Source organism: Tursiops truncatus, chromosome 13 (assembly GCF_011762595.2).
Source record: "Tursiops truncatus isolate mTurTru1 chromosome 13, mTurTru1.mat.Y, whole genome shotgun sequence".
Lineage (NCBI taxonomy): Eukaryota > Metazoa > Chordata > Mammalia > Artiodactyla > Delphinidae > Tursiops > Tursiops truncatus.
The window spans coordinates 21,086,171-21,107,582 of record NC_047046.1 but is presented as its reverse complement, the minus strand read 5'-3'; the positions used below and the strand labels follow the sequence as shown (position 1 = coordinate 21,107,582).

Below are 21,412 nucleotides of genomic sequence, written 5' to 3'. Positions count from 1 at the left end.
TATATATTTTGGAAATTAAGCCCTTGTTGGTCACATCGTTTGCAAATATTTTCTCCCAGTTCGTAGGTTGTCTTTTCCTTTTGTTTGTGGTTTCCTTTTCTGTGCAAAAGCTTATAAGTTTTATTAGGTCCCATTTGTTTATTTTTATTTCTTTTGCCTTGGGAGACTGACCTAAGAAAACATTACTACAATTTATGTCAGAGAAGGTTTTGCTTATGTTCTCTTCTAGGAGTTTTATGATGTCATGTCTTTAAGTCTTTAAGCCATTTTGAGTTTATTTTTGTGTATGGTGTGAGGGAGAGTTCTAACTTCATTGATTTACATGCAGCTGTCCAGCTTTCCCAACACCACTTGCTAAAGAAACTATCTTTTCTCCATTGTATATGTTTACCTTCTTTGTTGAAGATCAACTGACCATGTGTGGTCTATTCTCTTCCGTTGATCTATATGTCTGTTTTTGTGCCAATACCACACTGTTTTGATTACTGTAGCTTTGTAGTAGTATTGTCTGAAGTCTGGGAGGGTTATGCCTCCAGCTTTGTTCTTTTTCCTCAGAATTGCTTTGGCAATTCTGGGTCTTTAGTTGTTCCATATAAATTTTAGGATTGTTTGTTCTAGTTCTGTGAAAAATTCCATGGGATAATTTGATAGGGATCACATTAAATCTTAAATTGCTTTGGGTAGTATGGCCATTTTAACAATATTAATTCTTCCACTTCAAGATTGTGGGATGTCTTTGCATTTCTTTGAATCATCTTCAGTTTCCTTTATCAATGTTTTATAGTTCTCAGCATATAAATTATAAATCTTTTACCTCCTTGGTCAGGTTTATTCCCAGGTTTTTTTTTTTTTTTTTTTTGCGGTACGCAGGCCTCTCACTGTTGTGGCCTCTCCCGTTGTGGAGCACAGGCTCCAGATGCGCAGGCTCAGCAGCCATGGCTCACGGGCCCAGCCGCTCCGTGGCATGTGGGATCTTCCCGGACCAGGGCACGAACCCGTGTCCCTTGCATCGGCAGGCGGACTCTCAACCATTGCGCCACCAGGGAAGCCCTCCCAGGTATTTTTTTAACGGGATTTTAAAAGGGATTTTTTTTTTACTTTCTATTTCTGATATTTCATTGTTAGTGTAGAGAAATGCAATAGATTTCTGTATGTTAATCTGGTATCCTTCTACCTTGCTGAATTCATTTATCAGTTTTAATAGTTTTTGTGTGGAGTCTTTAGGGTTTTCTATCTAGAGTATCATGTCATCTGCATATAATGACAATTTTACCTCTTCCCTTCCAATTTGGATGCCTTTTATTTCTTTTTCTTGTCTGATTGCTGTAGCTAGGACTTCCAAAATACTATGTTGAATAGAAGTGGCGATAGTGGGCATCCTTGTCTTGTTCCAGATTTTAGTGGGAAGACTTTCAGCTTTTCACCATTGAGTGTTATGTTGGCTCTGGGTTTGTCATAAATAGCTTTTATTATATTGAGATAAGCTCCCTCTATACCCACTTTGGTGAGAGTTTTTATTATGAATGGATGAAGCATTTTATAAAATGCTTTTTCTGCATCTATTGAGATAATCATGTGGTTTTTGTCTTTTGCTATTGTGGTGTATCACATTCATTTGCATATGTTGAACCTTCCTTGTGACCTTGGAATGAATCCACCTTGATCATGGTTATGATCCTTTTTGTGTGTTGTTGGATTTGGTTTGCTAATATTTTATTGTGGATTTTTGCATCTATACATCAAAGATACTGGCCTATAACTTTCTTTTTTGGTAGTGTCTTTGTCTGGTTTTTGGTATCAGGGTGATTGTTGGCTTCATAGAATGACTTTGGGCATGTTCCCTCCTCTTCAGTCGTTTGGAAGAGTTTGTGAAGGATTGGTATAAGTTCTTTGTATGTTTGGCAGAATTCCCCAGTGAAGCCATCTGGTCCTGAACTTTTGTTTGCAGGGAAGTTTTTTGTTTTTTTTTTTACAGATTCTATTTCACTTCTAGTGATTGGTCAGTTCAAAGTATCTATTTCTTCTTGATTCACTTTTGGTGGGCTGTATGTTTCTAGAAACTTGTCCATTTCTTATAGATTGTCCAAATTGTTGGCATATAATTGTTCATATAATTGTTTTTATGCTTCTTTGTATTTCTGTGGTATTGGTTATTTATCCTTTTTCATTTCTTATTTTGTTTATTTGGGTCCTCTCTCTTTTCTTCTTGGTGAGCCTGGCCAGAGGTTTGTCAATTTTGTCTATCCTTTCAAAAAACCAGATCTTGGTTTTATTGATTTTTCTATTGTTATTTTAATCTCTATTTTATTTATTTCCTCTCTTTATTATTTCTTTCCTTCTGCTGACGTTAGGTTTTGTTTCTTCTTTTTTTAATTCTTTTAGGTGGTAGGTTAGGTTATTTGAGATTTTTATCTTTTTTTGAGGAAGGCCTGTATCCCTATGGACGTCCCTCTAGGACATTTTTGCTGCATCCCATAGATTTTGTATGGTTGTGTGTTTATTGTCTTGAGGCATTTTTTAAATTTCCTCTTTGATTTCATCCTTCACCCATTGGTTTTTTAGTAGCATGTTTTTTAGTCTCCATGTAATCGTTTTTTTCTTGTTTTTCTCTCTGTGGTTGATCTCTGGTTTCATGCCGTTGTGGTCACAAAAGATGCTTGAAATAATTTCTATCCTCTTAAATTTGTTGAGGCTTGTTTTGTGTTCTAGTATGTGGTGTACCCTAGAGAATGTTCCATGTACGCTTGAAAAGAATGTATATTCTGTGCCTTTGGTTGTAATGTCCTGAAAATATTAATTAAGTCTAACTGTTCTATTGTGTCATTTAGGATCTCTGTTGCCTTATTGATTTTCTGTCTGAAAGATCTGTCCATTGATGTCAGTGGGGTGTTGAAGTCTCCTACTGTTACTGTATTCCCATCAGCTTCTCCCTTTTTGTCTGTTAGTATTCATTTTATGTATTTTAGGTGCTCCTATATTGGGTGCTTTTATGTTAATGAGTGTAATATCCCTTCTTGTATTGATCCTTTTGTCATTATATAGTGTCTTTCTTTATCTTTCTTTATGGCTTTTGTTTTAAAGTCTGTTTTGTCTGATATGAGTATTGCTACCCCCACCTTCTTGTCATTTCAGCCCTTTCTTTTTTAATATAAGCATTTAATGCTATTTACTTATCTCTAAGGCTTTATCTATGTCCCACAAATTTATGTTGTATTTTCAGTTTTGTTCAGTTCAAAATATTTTCCTAGTTTCTCTTAAGGCTTCTTCTTTGACAGTTATTTAGAAGTGTGTTGTTTAGTTTCCAAGTGTTGGGAGATTTTCCTGTTAACTTTCGTTTTTTTGCTTTCAAATCTAATTCCATGGTGAGCAGAGGGCATATTTTGCATTATTTAAAATTTGTTAAGGTTGTTTTATGACCCAAGGTATGGTCTATTCTAAGGAATATTCTCCATGCATTTGACAAGAATATGTGTTGTACTTTTGTTGGGTAGAGTTTTCTCTAAATTTCAATTATATTCAGTTGGTTGATGGTATTGTTCAGTTCTTCTGTATCTTGTTGATTTTCTGTCTACCAGTTCTGTCAACTACTAAGAAAGGAGTATTAAAATCCCTGTCAATTTATCCACCTCTCTTTTCAGTTCTGTCAGTTTTTATATCATGTATTTTGAAGCTCTGCTGATAGGTGAATACACATTGAGAACCATTTTATGTTCCTGGTGAATTGGCCCTTTTATCATTGTGTAATGTCCCTCTTTATCCCTGGTAATTTTCTTTGCTTTGAAGTCTACTTTGATATTAACGTAACCACTCCAGCTTTGTTTTGAATACTATTTGCATGATAAATCTTTTTGTATCCTTTTACTTTAAACATTCCTGTATCATATTTGAAGAGAATTTCTTGTAAAAGCATTTAATTAGATTATGTTTTTAATTCCATTCTGTCAGTCTCTGTATTTAGACCATTTACTTTTAATATAATTATTAATATGTGTGGATTTATGTATGTCATATTAATATTAGTTTTTCGTTTGAGTCTCTGTTTTTCATTCCTCTGTTTTCCCTTTCTTGCCTTATTTTGGGTTATTTGAACTTTTTTTTTGAAGTCCCTTAATTTATCTCATGTGTCTTTGACTATGTTTCATTTTGTAGCTTTTAAAATAGTTGTTCTAGAGATTATAATATATATATACTTTTTATATTCTGCAGTTTACTTACTATTGATACTTTATTAATTCAAGAGAAATATAAAAGTCTTATCACCATATGGGAACCTTTACCAGCACCCCTCACCATCTTGTATTTGTCTTACATACTACATCTACCTACATTAAAGCTCCAGGGATTTCCCTGGTGGCGCAGTGGTTAAGAATCTGCCTGCCAATGCGGGGGACATAGGTTTGATCCCTGGTCTGGGAAGACCCCACATGCCGCGGAGCAGCTAAGTCCGTGTGCCACAACTACTGAGCCTACACTCTAGAGCCTGCAAGCCACAACTACTGAAGCCCGCGTGCCACAACTACTGAAGCCCATGCGCCTAGAGCCCATGCTCCGCAACAAGAGAAAACACCGCAATGAAAAGCCCATGCACCGCAATGAAGAGCAGTCCCTGCTCACCACAACTAGAGAGAGCCCATGCACGGCAACGAAGACCCAACACAGCCAAAAATAAATAAATAAAAAATAAAACTAAATTTATAAAAAAATATAAATAAAAATAAATAAATAAAACTCCAGCAGACAGTGTTAGGAGAAGAATAGTGTATTATATCTACTCAGATGTTTGATATTTCTGTTACTCTCCCTTCTTTCCTGATGTTCCTAGTTCTTTCTGGTGTCATTTCCCTTCTATCTGAATGACTTCCATTAGCAATTATTTTAGAGTGGGTCAACTGACAGGATTTGTTTGTGGCCTGGAACATGAGAACAGAAATGAAAGAATAAGAAAAATGGGAGATTTTCTGTAGTGTCTCTGAGCCAGAAACAGAGGGCGTCTCCTGGAGGTCTCTGTTCACACTGATTCCTGCTTCTACATCTGGGGGTTTCAGAGAGACCTGTCTGATGGATTTCACAGGGACAAAGAGTGGGAAGCTCAGTACTGATTTGGTGGCACTTTGAATTCTGGGCTTCCTCCCTCATTTGCCTGTTATTGTTTACTTTTCACATTCCTCAGATATCCTGTTCTGTGCAGCCCATCAAGAATTTATAGGTGTATTCAGTCGGAAAGGTGGGGTGGAATGTGTTTTTACTCCATTTTACCTAGAACCAGAACGTGGTATAGCAGGATATTTATAACAAATTCTTAATAACATTTATTAAGTGAATAAATGAATGGGATATCAAACAGTTGGTCCCAACCTCTCTCTTCAGCACCAGACTTGGATTTCTAATAGTCTCCAGCCCTTCTGGAAGGAAGACCATCTAAATAATTGAATCAGTATCTACATGCTTGGCATCACCAACTCAGTGTCCTGTCTGCACTTTCAGCAGGTCCAAACTGAACCCCTTCCTCTTCCACTAAGACTAGCTTCCACTTTCAGTTTCTCTGTCTGCCATGAATTAACTGCTAGTTGTCTTTTACCCTTTCCCTTCAATGAGTTTCAGGAAGATAAGTTCTCTGTTTGGTAATGTTTCTCCTGTTAGTTCTCACTTCCTCACTCTCAGCCTTGCCACCCTAGTTCACAGGTCCAGACTAATGAGATAGCCGGCCCAACCACAGGACAAGCAGAACCACTGTTGGTGATAATAGAGAGCAAAGAATGAGGAGGAACCAGGAAGGTGGGTTTACAGCCAGCCTTGTCCATTTGTAGGGAGACAGGGGATGGGAGCTCGGGGCAGAGGAGGGAGCCACTACCCAGATCTCAGAGCCCGAGGGCTTGTGGAAAGCTTGCCTCACCTGGCGTGTTGAGACCCAGGGTACATTAATGTATTAACACAATAGTAACTCCTGAGAATGGGGTTTCTAGTAGGTGTGAGGGGCAAACAGCCCCCACTGGGCTCGACCCCCGGCCTTCAGGGCTGCTTCTGAGTAGGTGCTGGTAATAGCCACCTGACTTTCTCCTTCCCGTGTAATTGGCATTCGCCAGTCTGGGCCAGTTGACTGTCTCTCAGACAGCAGCCCTGAGCCCACTACGCCCTGCTTAGAGGCCTGGACTGACAGCTCTCTACTGCCTTCCAAGTTCAAGGCCTTCCACCACTCTCTCCTTCCTCTCTGCCACTCTTTCCCTCTCCTCCAGCTCACCTGGGCTATTCCCTGGGCCCCAGAGAGTCCCCACACTGTCTTATCTCCACACCTCCTCATACTGTTCCATCCCTCCACTCCCAGCCACCATCCCAGCCTCTACCTGTCAAAGTTGTATCCTTCAGATGCCGCTCAGATGCAGCTAATTCCAGGAAAGCTCTTTGCCCTCCCTCTCTTGGCTATAGGCTGATACCCTCCTGCCTCCTTCTTAACCCACCTTAGCCAGTAGTCACTAGTCATACAGGTTGGTATGTGCCTTGAAGGCAGGCGTAGTGAGACTCTCTTGTTTGGCCTTTGTGGTTCTTGCACGTAGGTCCCGCTCAGTAATCCTTGCTGGATCAAAGTGAATGGCATCAGACTAGCTGATGTGCCATCTCTAGAAAGTCTCTCAGAGAAATGAGGGGCCTGTGATTGTGATATGGCGACCGTTGATGGCAAGACACTCGGGATCCCTGCTGTATAGATGAGTCTTGTTTTGTAAATGGGAGATTCCCTTATCTCTGACATCGCCTGTTTGTTTTTCCCTTCAGTGTTAATACTCTGAAGGGTCAGGAAATAGGAAACAACCCCATTAAGTATGAGATTCTGAGGGCTCAGTCCGCAGCTGACAGCACGAGCGGAGCTGCAAGATAATGGAGGCCGATACCGGTTCCAGCCAATTCTTCTCGCCTTTGCAAAGCACCGAATGACAGGCAGATTTCTCAGCTCCAAGCAGGCCGTCGCGTTCAGATGATAAATGTGTCCCTGGACAGAAGAGCTTGTTGAGTGATATTTACCAGGGTCTCTGTGAAGGGCCCTCAGCTCCCAAGGGAGCATTTTAAGCCTTCAGCTGCTCACCCTGTCGACTGACGCCCGTGGGGTGGCAAGAGGAATAAAACCTTGCTCCTGCTCTCCAACAGGTTGGAAGCCATGGTGATTTGTTTAGGTACTCGGAAGTTTCCTGTATTCAATCCCTTCCTTCCCCTAGTCAAACCCCACACTTAGAGCCTTAGAGGGGGAGGGGCGGGGAGGTCAGGTCTGGCTCTACCACTTAGTGCTCCTTGGCCAAGTTCCTCAGCTTTTCCAGACCTCAGTCTGCTCAGAAATAAAGTGGAGATGACGAGAACTGCCTCACAGGCTTGTTGGACAGATAGGATTAAATCTGTGTAAAAATACTTTGCATGTTGTAAAATGCTCTCCAGTGTAGGCATTCGTTCAGCAGTTCCTCTTTGCGTACCTGCTGTATGCTGGGCACTGTGCTGGGTTTGAAGGGTCATGTCCGGATTGTGTGGCTGGGGAGAAAGGCAGGCTAATGCCTTTACCAGCCATCGGTGTGGTTCTGGGACGAAGGACAGCAGCTGGCTCCGAAATCATACCTCTCTGCCGCCCTTGAAGACTGCCCCAGTCCTGACACTTCTCTGGGGCTCCGGCTCCTGAGATCCTCTCCCAGTGATGGGACGTTTGCGTGACCTTCTGCAAGGAGCACGGCTGAGTCGGAATCTGGTGCCTGATGCCAGGTTCTCCAGAGGAACAGATAGGGCACGTGCGTGCACAGACACATGCATGGAAGTTTATTGTGAGGAATTGGCTCACACCGTTATGAGGTCTGAGAAGTCCCAGATCTGTCGTGGGCGAGCTGAACACGCAGGAGAGCCAGTGATGTAAGTTCCAATCTGTCCACATCTGAAGGGGAAGGAGACCCATGTCCCAGCTCAAAGGCAGGTAGGCAGGCAGGGAGTGCTCTCTTACTCCTCCTTTTTGTTCTGTTCAGGCCCTCAGTGGATAGAATGGGGCCCACCCACATGGGGAGGGCAGTTTGCTTTCCTCAGTCTACTGGTTCCAATGTTAATCTCTCAGAAACACCCTCACAGCCACACCTAGGATAATGTTTCATCAAATGTCTGGGCACCGCAGGGCCCAGTCAAGTTGACACATAAAATGGACATCTCACCAGGGTTGACGTTCACTTAGAGCCTGCAGGTTTACTGAGCAGCTTCACACGCTGCGTCTCATTTGTCTCTGTGACGACCCGCTGAGGGGGTCATTCCCCTTCTCTGTCCTGTAATCCTGATGCCACGGGCTCACCAGCCTAGCCATTTGGCAGGCCACGCTCACCTGGGCCAAACCCAAATCTCAAGGTGCCAAGCCTTTTCCCTCTGGGCAGCAGGAAGTCTGTTCCTTTCCAGATCCCACTTCTCCAGCATGTGAGTGGCTTACGTGGCTGGTCTGTGCGTCTGTCCTCTGCCTCCAGTGCCCTGGCACTCTCCACTCTTCCCCTCTGCTCCTTAGGCAGCAGGAGACTTTAAACAAAGTTGCCACGTGGGTTGGGTGTCGTCTGTGGGCCAGACATCACTCAGCATTTCCACAAAGTCTGCATGTAATCAGGATGCTGAAGGAAGACGGGGCTCCACGTAGAGGTCTGCCCTCGCTGAGCCTCAGCCTCGGTGGACTGGGACACGGTGAGGACCGGCGGAGGCCAGAGCCCCCTCGGACACCTTTGTGACCATGTCATCACGTCTGTCTTGGCCTCGCAGGGCCACAGGGCACAGCTTTTACGTTTAATATGCCCTTTGTTATTTTAATCATACTGATGAATCAGGGCACTTCTGGGTACTTCTATTTATTTAAAATCCATTGTGAGATGTTCTTTTACAGTCTGTCACGGGGGAAATATGAATTTATTAATTCAAAAATTATAACACCCTCATGCTGAGCTTGGAAATGGGCTCCAGTCAGCAACGTTTCTCAAGCCTACATTTCAAGTCCCCCTCTGCCTGGCATTGCAGCCACTCGTGTGCATGTTTGTCTCCTCGTCTGGAAGAATGCCTTTGGGGGCTGTGTGTGCCCCCACCTGGCATGGTGCCTGGCACAGGTAGGTGCTTAATTACTGGTTCTGGGCTGGAATGGACTGGGGCTCCTGCCACTCAGCACACTCACCCAAGCTCTGCACTGGCGGAGCTCCCGGCTGGCAGTCAGGACACAACAAATGATGGTTGAGCACCCGGTCTGTGTCGGGCACACGCTGGATGCATGGAGTGCAGCCTGGGTGCTGGCCCAGCCCTTTCCTGCAGCGGGTTCACAGGGGATGCAGCCAGCGGAGTGCGACACGAGTGGGCAGGGCGTAGGCTGAGGGGAGCAGGAAGGGACTCAGGAGGTGCCGTGCAGGGCCGCGCTGGGTGCTGAACTGACGGGGCCTCGGAGCAGGCTTGCAGCAGTGCTCAGCGCCCTTTCTCTGCCGTTTCCCCACAGGGCCTGTGCCAGCAGTGAGACAGAGAGTGAAGCCGGAGACATCATGGACCAGCAGTTTGAGGAGATGAACAACAGGCTCAACTCGGTCACCGACCCCACTGGCTTTCTTCGGATGGTTCGCCGCAACAACCTCTTTAATAGGTATGTGTGGCCCTGCCTCCTGGGCTGGTACCAGGCAGGGCGGCCCGGCAGTGTGAATAGCGTGCTTTCGGGGGATGCTCCTTCTGGCTGCTTGGGCTTCTGGCTGGGATGTGAGTCTGCAGGAGCGAGCGTGGTACTCCCGGGCCCCCGCTCCCCGGGGCCTGGGCGTCACAGCAGCCCCTCCGGGTGAGGGGAGGAAGCGGTAGCGGGCTTGATGTGACAGTCCGCCTTGGCTGGGACGGGAGGCCCAGGGGACAGTCGGCCGCTTCTTCCCGTGACCTCGGAGCTGATTTCCCAGACACCAGGCAGAAGCCACACAGAGTGGCTTCACATACTTCTTTGCCAGCTTTTGCCAGTAACTCACGGCCAGGCCCCTGTGTTGACCTTCCTGGCCTGAGACTGAGGGAGGCCCGGAAGAGTGGATGTCAGCATTGCTGGAGGGAGAGCCCGTCCAGACCCAGGCCCCATCTCCCCGTTACTTGACCAGATAGACCTCAGCGGCTCCGAGATGGGTCAGGGTTGAAATTGCCACCCAGCACACCCCTGCGCCTTTTCACCAGGGGTGAAAGCTGCGTCCAGATAAACAGGGGCAGGCGGTTGGGGTTGAGGGGCACCTGTCCCGCTGTCATTTGGTTGCCTGGCAACAACCTGGGAGTCACATTTGGAGAGACCTTTCTAGAAAGACATCCCAGACTCTCTGAGGTCCCTGCCTTTGAAGGGCAGCAGGTTGAGCTGGGCACCCAGGAGGGAGTGACTGTGCTCTGGGTGGAGGTGGCCTCTGCCGGGCTGCCCTGTGTGGGGGGCATTGTGTGTCCCGTCTGCTCCTACTCCAGGCCCTGGTTTCCTCTCATTATTGTGCTGTCACGGTGACAAACGTGTGTTTACTTCCCAGGGGCGATCCGAATGGGACGGGAGCCAGGAGCTGGGGCTGTAGGAAGTGGCAACTTGGTTGAAAGGACGCCAGAACCTCAGTCTGGTTCACCCCCAGCTTCCTCTTCGGCCCTGCCCCCTTTGCAGGTGTCCCTCGTGGCTTTAATTTTGTGGAGGGACAGGACCAGGTGCGGGGAGGCGGGTCGGGCCTGGTTCCGCCCTCTGCCGCTGCTCCTTGGCCTCTGAGGCAGGTGATTCTCGACTCTGCCTGGTGCTGTGATCCATGGTTGTGAACTAGGGCGCGAAGAGCTTGGGGCTCAGGTCTGGTCTTGCCGCGTCCAGCTGTGGGACCCTAGGCAGGTGACTTCACCACTGTCAGCCTGTTTCCTCGTTGCTGAAGTGGGAACAAGCTTCCTACTTTTCAGCGTTCCCTTAACATGGGAATTGAGGAGTTAATGTACGAACAACACATGACAGGCTTCCTAACGCACATGTACTCGTGCTGACTTTCTACTGTTTTAGGTGTGAAGGACAGTGCTAAACTTGGATTCTTATGATAATGTGGGTGGATAAACTTTAGAAGGGATGAAATTTGTATGTACCTGTGGAACAGGTGTTGACCACCGTGGGTTGCAGCCTCACCCGCCCTTTCTTTTCCTGTCCCACCTCATGTCCTTTGCTCGCAAGAGAGAGAGAGCCAGCGGCAGGCCGTCAGGCATCCATGGCCAGCCTGATCACAGGCGTGCCTGCGGCCAGGAGCCCCTCCTCCAGGGCCTCGGGTGCTAAGGCAAGAAAGGGGTCAAACCAGGTGTACCCGGGATCCTAGCTTATCACTCCTGGATGGCAGGTGGTGTGAATTTTGGATCATGGAGTTGCTTGCTTTGGGAAAATGTTTGTTGTCTTTCTGAGCAGCTCTGGGGTAGGTCCAGTGAGCACAATACCATGGATTAGTTCATTGGTTCATTTAAACAATGCGGTCTGTGCCCAGGGCCAGGCTGAGGACTGGGCCAGCCCTGAGGCTGGGAGGGGGCAGCAAGGCCTGCAGCACGGGAGCCTGGGCCTCGCTGCCTGGCTGCTCTGTGCCCAGCTCCCTCATCAGGGCCTGACCTGCTCGAAGCCTCAGGCCTGCCCTCAGGAAAACAAAGGGGTTAGAAGTGGTCTCTGCACACCTTTCCAATCCTGACCTTCTAGAGACTTCTGAGGGCAGATCAGATGAGGGGAAACAGGCTGCATTCTTTCAGCTTCAGTGCAGGGAGCCAAAGGCCTAGGACAGTTGCCATGCTGTGTGCTCTCTGCTGTTTCCCGACAAGCCCAGGAAGAGAGGTCTCTGGCCTCCATCCTTCCAAGTGACCCACATAGGCCAAGGGTACCTTGTCAGTCAGGATGGTGTGGGCCCTTGCAAACTTCCAGCCCATCCTCGAGTCTTGCAGCTGAGGGGCACGCACAGGCTGGGTGGGTGGAGACCTGCCCCCGCAGCAGGTGCAAAGCTGTGTTTCAGGTCCCACCTCCCAGCTGCCCTGCCGGCCTGTGTGCTTCCCTGCCCTGCATGGGGTCCCAGGCAGGCCTTTCTTGCTGCCCCTTCGTGACCAGGAGGTGGGCTGGTTTGTCACTGGCTGGGACGGCAGAGCGCTTGTCCCTGGAGCCCACAGAGTGAAGTGGAAGCAGCCGTGTGCGTAGCAGCACCAGCTCCCCTCTGCAGGGCCCTCCAGCCCCGTGATTCATGGGCTGCTTGGCTCTTTTGTTCCAGGCAGTTTGCTGGACTGGTTTGGCAATGAGGCTGCTGCAGCAGAGGCAAGTCAAGTGAGACTTGGCCTTAGAATTCTCTTTCTCCCCCTCTTCCTCTCTCTTTCTCTCCCCACACTGCACAGCTAGCTTGGTCTTTGTTCTTGAGGTCTCCACAGCCACTATTTTTCTTCTTGCCTGTGCACTTTGGCAGAAAACACAGTTGCATGTCGAGCCCCGGGCAGGCACTGCTAGTGAGGAAATGAGCAGTCTTCTCTCGTTTAGCACCTGACCCTGGGGGCCCCCACTGGGCAAAGCAGCAGCCCCCAGAGAGGGCTCTAGCCCTCATCCTGCAGAATGCTTGGGAAGTTATGCTGAGGGCTGGAAGGCCAGTGCGTGCGTGCGTGCGTGCGTGCGTGCGTGCGTGTGTGTGTGTGTCTGAACCTGGGGGCAGTCAGCAGATCACATTTGCTGCAGAAAAGAGGAAGAGGAGCAGGACAGGCTTTCAGCTGCACCTGGATTCTGGGTCCTAGGGCTGTGCCTTGGCATTGCAGGTGCGCCCAGCCAGGATCAATTAGGACCAGAATCCCAGAGAAATGTTCTGACTTCTGTTGCTACCACTGGTGCAACATGCGTGCTAGGTCTTTACTTTTTCACTTTATGGCAGTATGTGTGATATGGTGCAGACAGGGGCTTTCCTGTTGCCCAGACATCAGTGGCTACAGCCAAAGCGGAGGGCAACGAAGTGTCAGGGCTCCCCATTCTAGAGAGGGGGCCAGAGCCCTCCCTCAGCTTTGCAGCTTCCAGCTAGCACCCCAGCCACACACACCCCCAAAAGAAGACCAGGTGGGCGAATCGGCAAGTGAGCCTCCTTGGCCTGGTCGGGGTCTTCCAAGAGAGTCAGTGACCAAGACTGGGGGTCCTGCAGGAAGAGAAGGAGGCACCACCATCCTGTGGGACCAAAGAGAGGGGCCGCCATGGTGTGGTCTGGGTGCCCACGCCTAGTGTGGCACAGAGGCGTGCCTTCCCAATGGGCAAGTCACATGGGCTCAGCGACAGAGTGAGCATTAGGATCTGTGTCTGGCCATGTCCCAAGACAGTGCTCTAGCTCCCAGATCCCCACCCATCTAATGCTCCTGCCAGGCGATCACCCAGCCTTTGCTTGCACTCCTCCAGTGAGAGGGAGCTCACCACCTCCCGAGGCGGTGCGTTCTGTCTTTGGACAACACTGACTAATACAGCTCTGGGGTTCTTGATAAACGAGTGAGTGAGACTCCACAGGTTTGTGGGGGGACATGCTTGGACCCACAAATCACCCATGGGTGCAAGGCCCTTTGGAAATGGAGTTTCTGTGTTAGCATCAGCTGGGCAGGCCACCACACACAGGGTCCTCTTCTCTCCATCCCTGAGCACATAATAAGCCCCTCCCCCCATGACTGCCCAGCTTGGGCCCTGAATGGGGTCAGCAGGCAAAGCCTGTGCAAGGCTGGCCTGGGCATCAGGCTCTTCCAAGGCAACCATCCCCAGGCTTGGCCATGGAGCCTCATGCACATTGCAGCAAAGAGCAGAGTGGGCAGCGGCTGTGGTTTCTGCAGGAGGGCAGTCCCAGGCCCCTTGGTGGTACGTGTGTCACAGCCCTTGACCACCATTCCCAGGAGAGCCCAAGAGCAAGACAAGAGAAGCCTCGTGCAGCCCAGATTCATCCCTGGGCTTGAGAGGAGTTGGCATCACTGGAAGAGCAGGGGTCTCTGCCTGAGCCCACCTCCCGAGGAGGGACCAGAGCAGTGAACCAGGTGCTTGGTGATTAGGTAGGTGAGCAAGCAGAAAGCACCGACAGCTTATTGAATAAGTACTTAAAATGCAGTACTTAACAGCCTTCATCTCCCCGAGGAGACAGCCCTTCATGTGAGGATGTTCATGGCAGAGTCACTGAATGCTATCAGAGTCCTTTTTTTTAATTGAATCGAGGCATCTCTGGCTGCTTGAATATAATGGACTTCCCAATTAATCTTTCCACTGGTACCTTAAAACCCAGGTACTTGTTCAAATCTCAGGCCGGCCAGCCCCTGTGCCCTCAGAAGATGCAGTTCAGAGCCCCGGAGGGGATTTTGGAGCATCCAGGTCAGGGCTGGGGGTGGGGAGGAAGGAACCCAATGGTTTCACAGGCAGCAGGTGCCCATGGAACAGGAGCTCGGCTCTGTCTGCCAGGGCCGCTCCCAGCTCCTTGGCTGTGAGGCAGGAGGCCCCCCTGAGAAAGGTGGGGGGCTCTCGAGGAGTGGAGGCAGGATCCCCCCCAGGCCCGGGACCCTGCTGCTGTGAGCACAGAGAGGAAGCCTCCTGAACTGGCCACTGGAAAGTGAAAACATGTGATAAAGGCCTCAGAGAAGGTGAGGAGCCAGGTGCCTGGGCAAAGCGGCCGCACTTAGAACGAGCTCAGCGCTGTGGCGGGAGGCCTCCTCTTTCTCCTGGCCCTGCGCAGCCTGACCTGGGTGCACCCCGCGCGCAGACGGCCTGGAGTAAAGCGCTCAGTGCAGCGTCTGCCATCTGGGTGACGGGGCACTCCAGACGAGGGTTCAGGGCCTGAGGCTGTGGCAGCACTGGGCCTTGGACTCCCCAGCCCCCTGCTGCTGACTGCATTGCCAGCAGGACCCTGCCCATGACCTGGGTCTTAGGTGAGATGCTTAACCTAGAGTCTCCGTTTACTGAGCTGTGACAGTGGAGGTATGGGGGGTGCGGGTGAGACCTGCCTGGTGGGAGAATTCCAGTGATGGCCACGGGTCAGCCTGGCCTGGCCCACCCCAGAAGAGGCCCCCTGTCCCATGGTTCTCTCCTGTCCTCTCCCTCCAGTTGCCCTAAAGATGCCAGACGTGCCCCGGTGAGTGCTCCTGGCTCAGCTCACTCTGCAGCCCTGTCAGATGGGAAGGACCCCAGTGCCTGGCAGGGAATTGAGCACAGAGGGGAGGACACGGGAAAGGTGGGAAAGGAGAAGACCCTCCAAGGCGCAGGAGGGAAGCCTGCGAGGCAGGCATCCCCGCTTCGCAGCACCTGGAAGAGCAAAGCGGGCTCCTCGGTCAGCTCACCTGTCATGCTTTCATGAAACGCCCCTTTCCTCTCTGCTCCCCTGTATTCTGCCTGGTCCCTGCCCCTCCTCAGACAAGGGAGGCCTGTTCCCAGTCCCGCCTCTGGGTGGAAGTGTGTGCGGAGCCCTGGGAAGTCCTTGCGAATCTCTGGGCTGCACCAAGCTTAGGTTTGGGCTCCTCCCTCTGCGCCGAGAGACAGGCGGGACGGGCGGGATCTCTGGGCCAGGCTGGCTGCCACCATCCCTGGGGTCTTCAGCCTGGGTGGGGCCCCTCCCTTAGTCTCACCTGAGGGGGGCTGAGCCCCTGCTCCCCCATGTCCGCTGCTCTCCTCGCTCTCCATCTTTGACTGTGAAAGCTGAGAAACCAGTGTGCGTGTTGGGGTGGGTCCCCCCCGATACACTGACTCTGCACGTGACCTCACTCCCCTCCTCAGCAGACAGGGCAACCAGCTTGTGCTGAGTGCGGCAGTTCGGGCTGAGACTTCCAAGCGCACATCCCCCAGGTGTCCCAGGGCCTCCCCGGACGCCCGGTAGGCACACGCCTGCCCCAGACAGGGGTCTCGGCGTGGGGCGCATCAGCGTGTGAGCCTGAGCGAGTCCCAGCGCACAGGGCCTTCTGCAGGCCCAGGCAGTTATAAATCCCCCTGCCTGGGGAATAGATCTCTTCATCCCTGCAGGGAGATTCATGAGCCGAAAGTGCTACCCAGACCACCTGGCTTTTGTCATCATTCCGGAGACATAAACTACCCCGATGCCTCTGCCCTGCCCGGGAGCGCTCCACATATCACCTCGTAGCTCTGCGTCCTGCTGGTGCAGAGACCAGGCGGCTCCCCCCTTGCCTGCCTGCCTCCGGTCTCCCTGGATGCGTGCTTAGTCCCTCCGTTTCCCATTACCACACAGATGGCCGAGCCGCAGAGAAAACGAATATTTCTCCAGAAGTAGATTAATAAACATCATCTGAGGAATGAGCTGGTGAAGACCACGATGTGGTGTGAGAAAATCCTCTCTGCTGAGAGCTGGACTGTCAATTAGCCCGATGGGATCCCTGGCAATAAATGGAGGCCTCAAGGAAAGCGAGCCAGCGACCCCTGCTGGAGCCGCGTGGCGGAGCAGCTGGGAGTCCCGGGAGCCCGGCCCTCCTTCCTGCTCCCACGAAATCTGGGAGAGGCCGCCCGCTGTCAACGTCACCTTTGTGGACCCAGCAGCAGGGAGGGCAGGGATCGGAGGCAAGTGCAGGTTGCTCAGTGTGTCCTGAATGCTGGAAGAACACAATACAACCCCTCCCTCCCCGGCAGGTGGGAGGCTTGACCCTGCCCTGGCCAGCAACCTCGTCCAGGCTCTTGGCCTCTCTGATCTGTAGAAGAGGAACCTCCCCACCTCCTAGGGTCCTGAGAGCGATACGTGGGTGTGGCAGGCTTGGCAGGAGCCTTGAGTAGGGGCGCTGCCCCTCCTGCGGCTCACCCTCTTGCCACAGGGAAACGTTTCCACCCTGTCAAAGCACCATCCTCTCATCTGCGTCCAGATTGCCCAGGCAGAGAGAAGTCAGCCAGGCTGAAAGGGTCCGCAGAAGTCAGAGCAGTGCCATCGCCGAGGCCCCACCCCGTGGCCGTGCTTCTGCAGTGTGACGGATGCACTGGCCCGTGGCGACAATGCCAGGAAGGAGGACAGCAGGGAGCGGACCATCCCACACATCCGCTCACACCTGTCAACCACTCGGGCCTGGGGTTCAGAGCCCAGGGGGCCGTGGCCGCTTGGCTGTGACTCTGAATCCCAACCACGGGGACGTGCATTGGCGACGCCGACTTTCCAGACAGATCGCAGCGCCGGAGGGCTGTGCTCACGCCCTGCCGCCGACACGGGCAAGCTCAGGGAGGGCTCTAGTGCTGTGGCCAGCAGAGCAGTTAAAAGAGCCATCGCAGTTTTGATGGCTTCCTAGAGTGAGTAGATTTTTAATTTTTTAGAACTAGAAGAAGAGACCTGCAAGGCATTTAGTGTACCCCTTTCGTTTTACAAGCAAGGAAAAGTGGGGAGCACGGAAGTGACATGCCTTGGCAGAGTCAGACGGCGGCAGCTGTGTTGTCCGGGAACGTCCCCCCGGCTCAGGGAAGGAGCTTAACCGCTCGGCTCCTCTGAAGTATGGCACACCTTTGTGCAGATCTCCGGGCAGGCGCACCCCTATGAGAGCCGCTGTAGGTCACTGTGAATGTTGTAGCAAAAGCAGAAGCAACACACACAGGGAGCTTGTTGATTGCAGTCTGTCCAAGGCAGCTCTGTGGAGGTGAGGAAACCACTGCTTGCTACTGTGACCCTGGTGGGTCCTAGCCTGAGACCCAGCCCACCCCCCAGCCCCCGGAAGCGTACAGATGCCCAGAGAGAGTGTCCCTGGAAACTTCCACCAAGCAACACGTGCAGCGACCGGCCGTGTGTTTACCAGCCCTGACCAAGGACATCGACTGGCTTCCCACCTGAACTGGCCGGGGGTGAGGGCACTGAGTCCCAGCCTGGTCCCAGCCGTGGAGACCAGCAGGAGGCCTTCCTCTGATTGGCCCTGCAAGGAATCGGCCTGGGGGAGGAGCTTCCTGTTCAGGCAGGCCTGGTGCTGAAGGGGGTGGGCCAGCCGCCCTGCCGCCTCACCTCCCCAGCTCTCCAGCCCGCAGACCCACCCTCCATACATTTGCCCCCAACACTCTGCCCCAAGCACCCCAGTGCTCCATTCCCAACACTGGTGCCTCCCTCTGCGCTGTTCCCTGGGCTTGGAACAGCCTTCCCCCTCCTTGTCCACAGGCAGTCTAACTCCAGATCGTCCCCTGTGCCCACAGCAAATGGTCCTCTCCCAGAAAGCCCTCCCTCGGCTCTGCCTGACCAGCAGCTAGTCAGGGTCTTATGCCCCGGACCTCTGCTGGCGCTCTTCCCTTCCCTACATACAGCCCAGTGCCAGGACCCATGGGTCAGCCCCTCTGTGGACCCCCGTGCGGGGTAGTGATGCGTGTGGAGTGGGTTAGCATTGTTGGGTCCCTTTAGATGCCTCTGGCACTTCGTGGGTTCAATAAAAAGGCACCCCAGCCCACTCCCACCCTCCTGCCCAGGGCTTCTCACTCATCGTCCCATCAGCTGAGACTCCCAACACCTTTCAAGTTCTGGATGCTTTGCAGCCATTCTCCCCTATCTGACACTCTCTGCAGCGTTTTCCCTTTTTGCAGATGCAAAAAGTAAGGCCCAGAGGGCGAGAGACTTGCCCCAGGCTGGGACCCGTGCCCACAGGTCTGTCCATCACACAGCTCCCCACCCCCTCCTGCCTTCCCTGTGCAGCTTGGTCATGCTGGTCTCCTTGTACTACCAGGGGAGCTCGGGATGTGGAGCTGGGTCTCTGTCTCCAGTAGGAGCTATTTCGTTTAGGGCCTTGGGGTTTGTGGAGCGCCCCATCGGTCACTGTTAGGACTTGTGGCCACACCGTTGTCTGGGAACATGGCACTCCCTGGATGTCTGTGGCCAGATTAATCAGACTCAGGTGCCTCAAGTGGGGTAACAAGCCCACAGTCCAGGAGACACGTCTGAGGAGTGAAGTGAGGGGTGTGTGGGGCAGGGTGCTGCAGTCCTGCCATGCCCCCCCGTGCTGTTCTGGTGGCAGCCCGGGCTCCCCAGGCTGCAAGCACACACAGGCCGTGTGTAGGAGCACGCGGTGCCATGACAGACACTGCGCGTCACTCCAGCACATCTCTGGAGGGCCGTTTGGTGCTCTCTCCTTCAGGGGAGCAATGCTCTTTGCCGTGTATTCCAGGGAATTAAGTGAGCCTCTGAGTGTCACTGCAGGGTTATCTGTGCTTCACTGGCTCTGATGGCAAAGACATGCCGCAGCCCCAGTCGCTTGTAATTACATGCTTTCTGAGTGAGGGTGATGTAGGAGCGGCCATGAGCGGGCTCGCAGGCCCTCCGGGCCCCCTCCTCTTTCTTCTCTTGCAGGAGCAGGGCAGGGGCTGAGGGTGCTCACAGCCTGGCTTGGCACGACCCTAGGATTTAGAAGTGGGACATTGCTGAGAACACCGCAAAGGGCGGGGGAAGGCCAGGGACAGAAGCCATGCCTCAAAAACGCAAACGCATCTTTCAGATCATTTCTCTAGATGGTCATGGATCCTGGCCTGGCCCAGGAGGGAAAGCCGCGTTCTGCTTTTCCTTAGGTAACAGCCACAGAGCTGCCACTGCCCAGAGTACTTACTTGGCCATGTGTCTGGTGTGAGACCTGGTCTCTGCCTTAAGATCCTTGAGTGCATAGCAGAAACTCCAGAACTGTGCACAGTGTCTGGATCAAGCTTGAGAGACCACTGACTATCCGATAGTCACATGGAGACCATCACCAGAGGCTGTGCCGAGGCCACGCTAGCCACGCCGAAGGGCTGGTTCAGAAAGACTTGTGGGGGCAGCCTGGTCCTTGCAGTGGAGATGGGTTTGTTTCCCAACCTGCCATGTCTTCTGCTCACCTGTGCCGTTTGTCCTCTGTTGGTCCCCAGGGCCTGCGTCAGTGCCTGGCAGGTAGCCAGCGCTCAGGAAACATTTTCTCAATGCATCAGTGACTCAGTGGATGTTGTTGGCCTGTGTTGGGAGTGTGAAACTTGGGGTCCTTGGGGTTGAAAATACCACCTGTACTAATAAAATTTTGCTTGGAAACTTTGGAACATAAATTAAAAAGGAAAACAAAACCCTGCAGCTGCTCCTGAGCTGACCACCCCCCCATGCGGGGCCTCGGGCTGCGCTGGGGCTCCGGTGGGGGCCGGAGGCTGACCTGAGCCCAGGTTGGGGCCAACGCCCTGGACGTTAGGTGGTCTTGGGGCACCGTCTTCCGAGCAGTTTGGTGGCTGCCCCGATTCTCATGGTCCTCATGTCTGGCCTGCCCAGTCGCTCCATGCAAGGATGTAATTAAATCCTTTGAAGAGCACTTCAGGACATTTGATTATGCAGAAAAACTCCACAGCCATGTAAGCTGCTGTGTGCAGCTGGTCCGCCCTGTGGTGTCTGTCAGTGCTCACTGTGCTGTGAACAGTACCTGAGGGGGAGGGTGCGAGGCCAGAGGGAGGGAGGCCCGCGCATCCTGCTGGGTGGCCTTCCAGCTCCCTTCTCCAGGAACAGGAACGGAGCCTGTGCCCGACGTCACCCCTGTCCTTCTCTCCCCAGGAGCTGCCAGAGCATGACCAGCCTGGTCGGCAACGCCACGTCGCCCGTCAAGGACGGGACCTCCTCTCTTCCCAGGAGGCAGAGCTCGTTCGCCAGGCCGCCGCTCCGCGCTCTGTACGACCTGCTCGTGGCACCCATGGAAGGGGTAAGTGCCCGGCCCAGGGCTCCTTGGCGTCAGGACACATCACTTCCCGCTCAGCACCCCCACACCCCCCAGACGAAAAACAGGCTCCTGAGACAGAAGAGGTTTTCCAGACCTGGGGCTTCTCTGTCCAACTTCTCGGTCAGCGTCCAGAAGCCCAAGTGGACGTGTGTTCTGGGTTGGCTGCTGGTTAGTGGATGGACCCTGAGCTCCAAGTGGGCAGGCAGATCCAGGTTCAGGTCCCAGCCCGGCTCCTTACTGGCCGGCCGGTCAGTTTGGCCTCTGTGACCTCAGGTGCAAATGAGATGCTGCTTCTTCCCACCTTGCTCGTCAGACTTGGGGAGGCCTGGTGGCGCAGGGCTGCCCGCATCTCCCCCATCTCCTCAGCAGTCAGCGCTCCCCCACCCACTGCTCATCTGAGGGTCTCGCCTGAGCAGCTTCAAGCCCAGGGCCGCTTCCTGTTGAGAACAGACCCTTGGCCTCTGCCCTTGTCAGGACTCACTCCACCACAGGGTCCAGTGGCAGAGACACCCTTGCACTTGTGATTTCTCGAGAAGGTTGAGCGCGGCTACTGACAGGTTTCTGTGGCCCTAGTCTTTGCACATCACTTTTCAATCCAGACGTGACTCTGTAACTGGCGGGAGGGTGTTGGGGGAGGGCTGCCAAAGGGCTCAGGGATCTTGTGAATCTGAATGGTGAGCCCATCAGATGCTTTTGTATGCGACTGGGTATTAGTCAGCTCTGGCTGCTGTAACAAAATGCTGCCGACTGGGGCTTAAACAACCGACATTTATTTCTCACAGTTCTGGAGGCTGGAAATCCCAGA

The 21,412-nt window shown here is 52.2% G+C and overlaps 1 protein-coding gene across 3 annotated transcripts in view; it reads left to right on the top strand.

The window, feature by feature from the left end:
• TTC28 (tetratricopeptide repeat domain 28) overlaps nt 1-21,412 on the top strand; it is a 596,541-nt gene that overhangs the window by 548,423 nt on the left and 26,706 nt on the right. For all 3 annotated transcript variants that reach the window (XM_033837116.2, XM_033837115.2, XM_033837117.2), the window contains 2 exons: nt 9,467-9,607; nt 20,445-20,589. In XM_033837116.2, the coding sequence (XP_033693007.1) occupies nt 9,467-9,607; nt 20,445-20,589 (286 nt within the window). The remainder of the gene's footprint in view (nt 1-9,466; nt 9,608-20,444; nt 20,590-21,412) is intronic.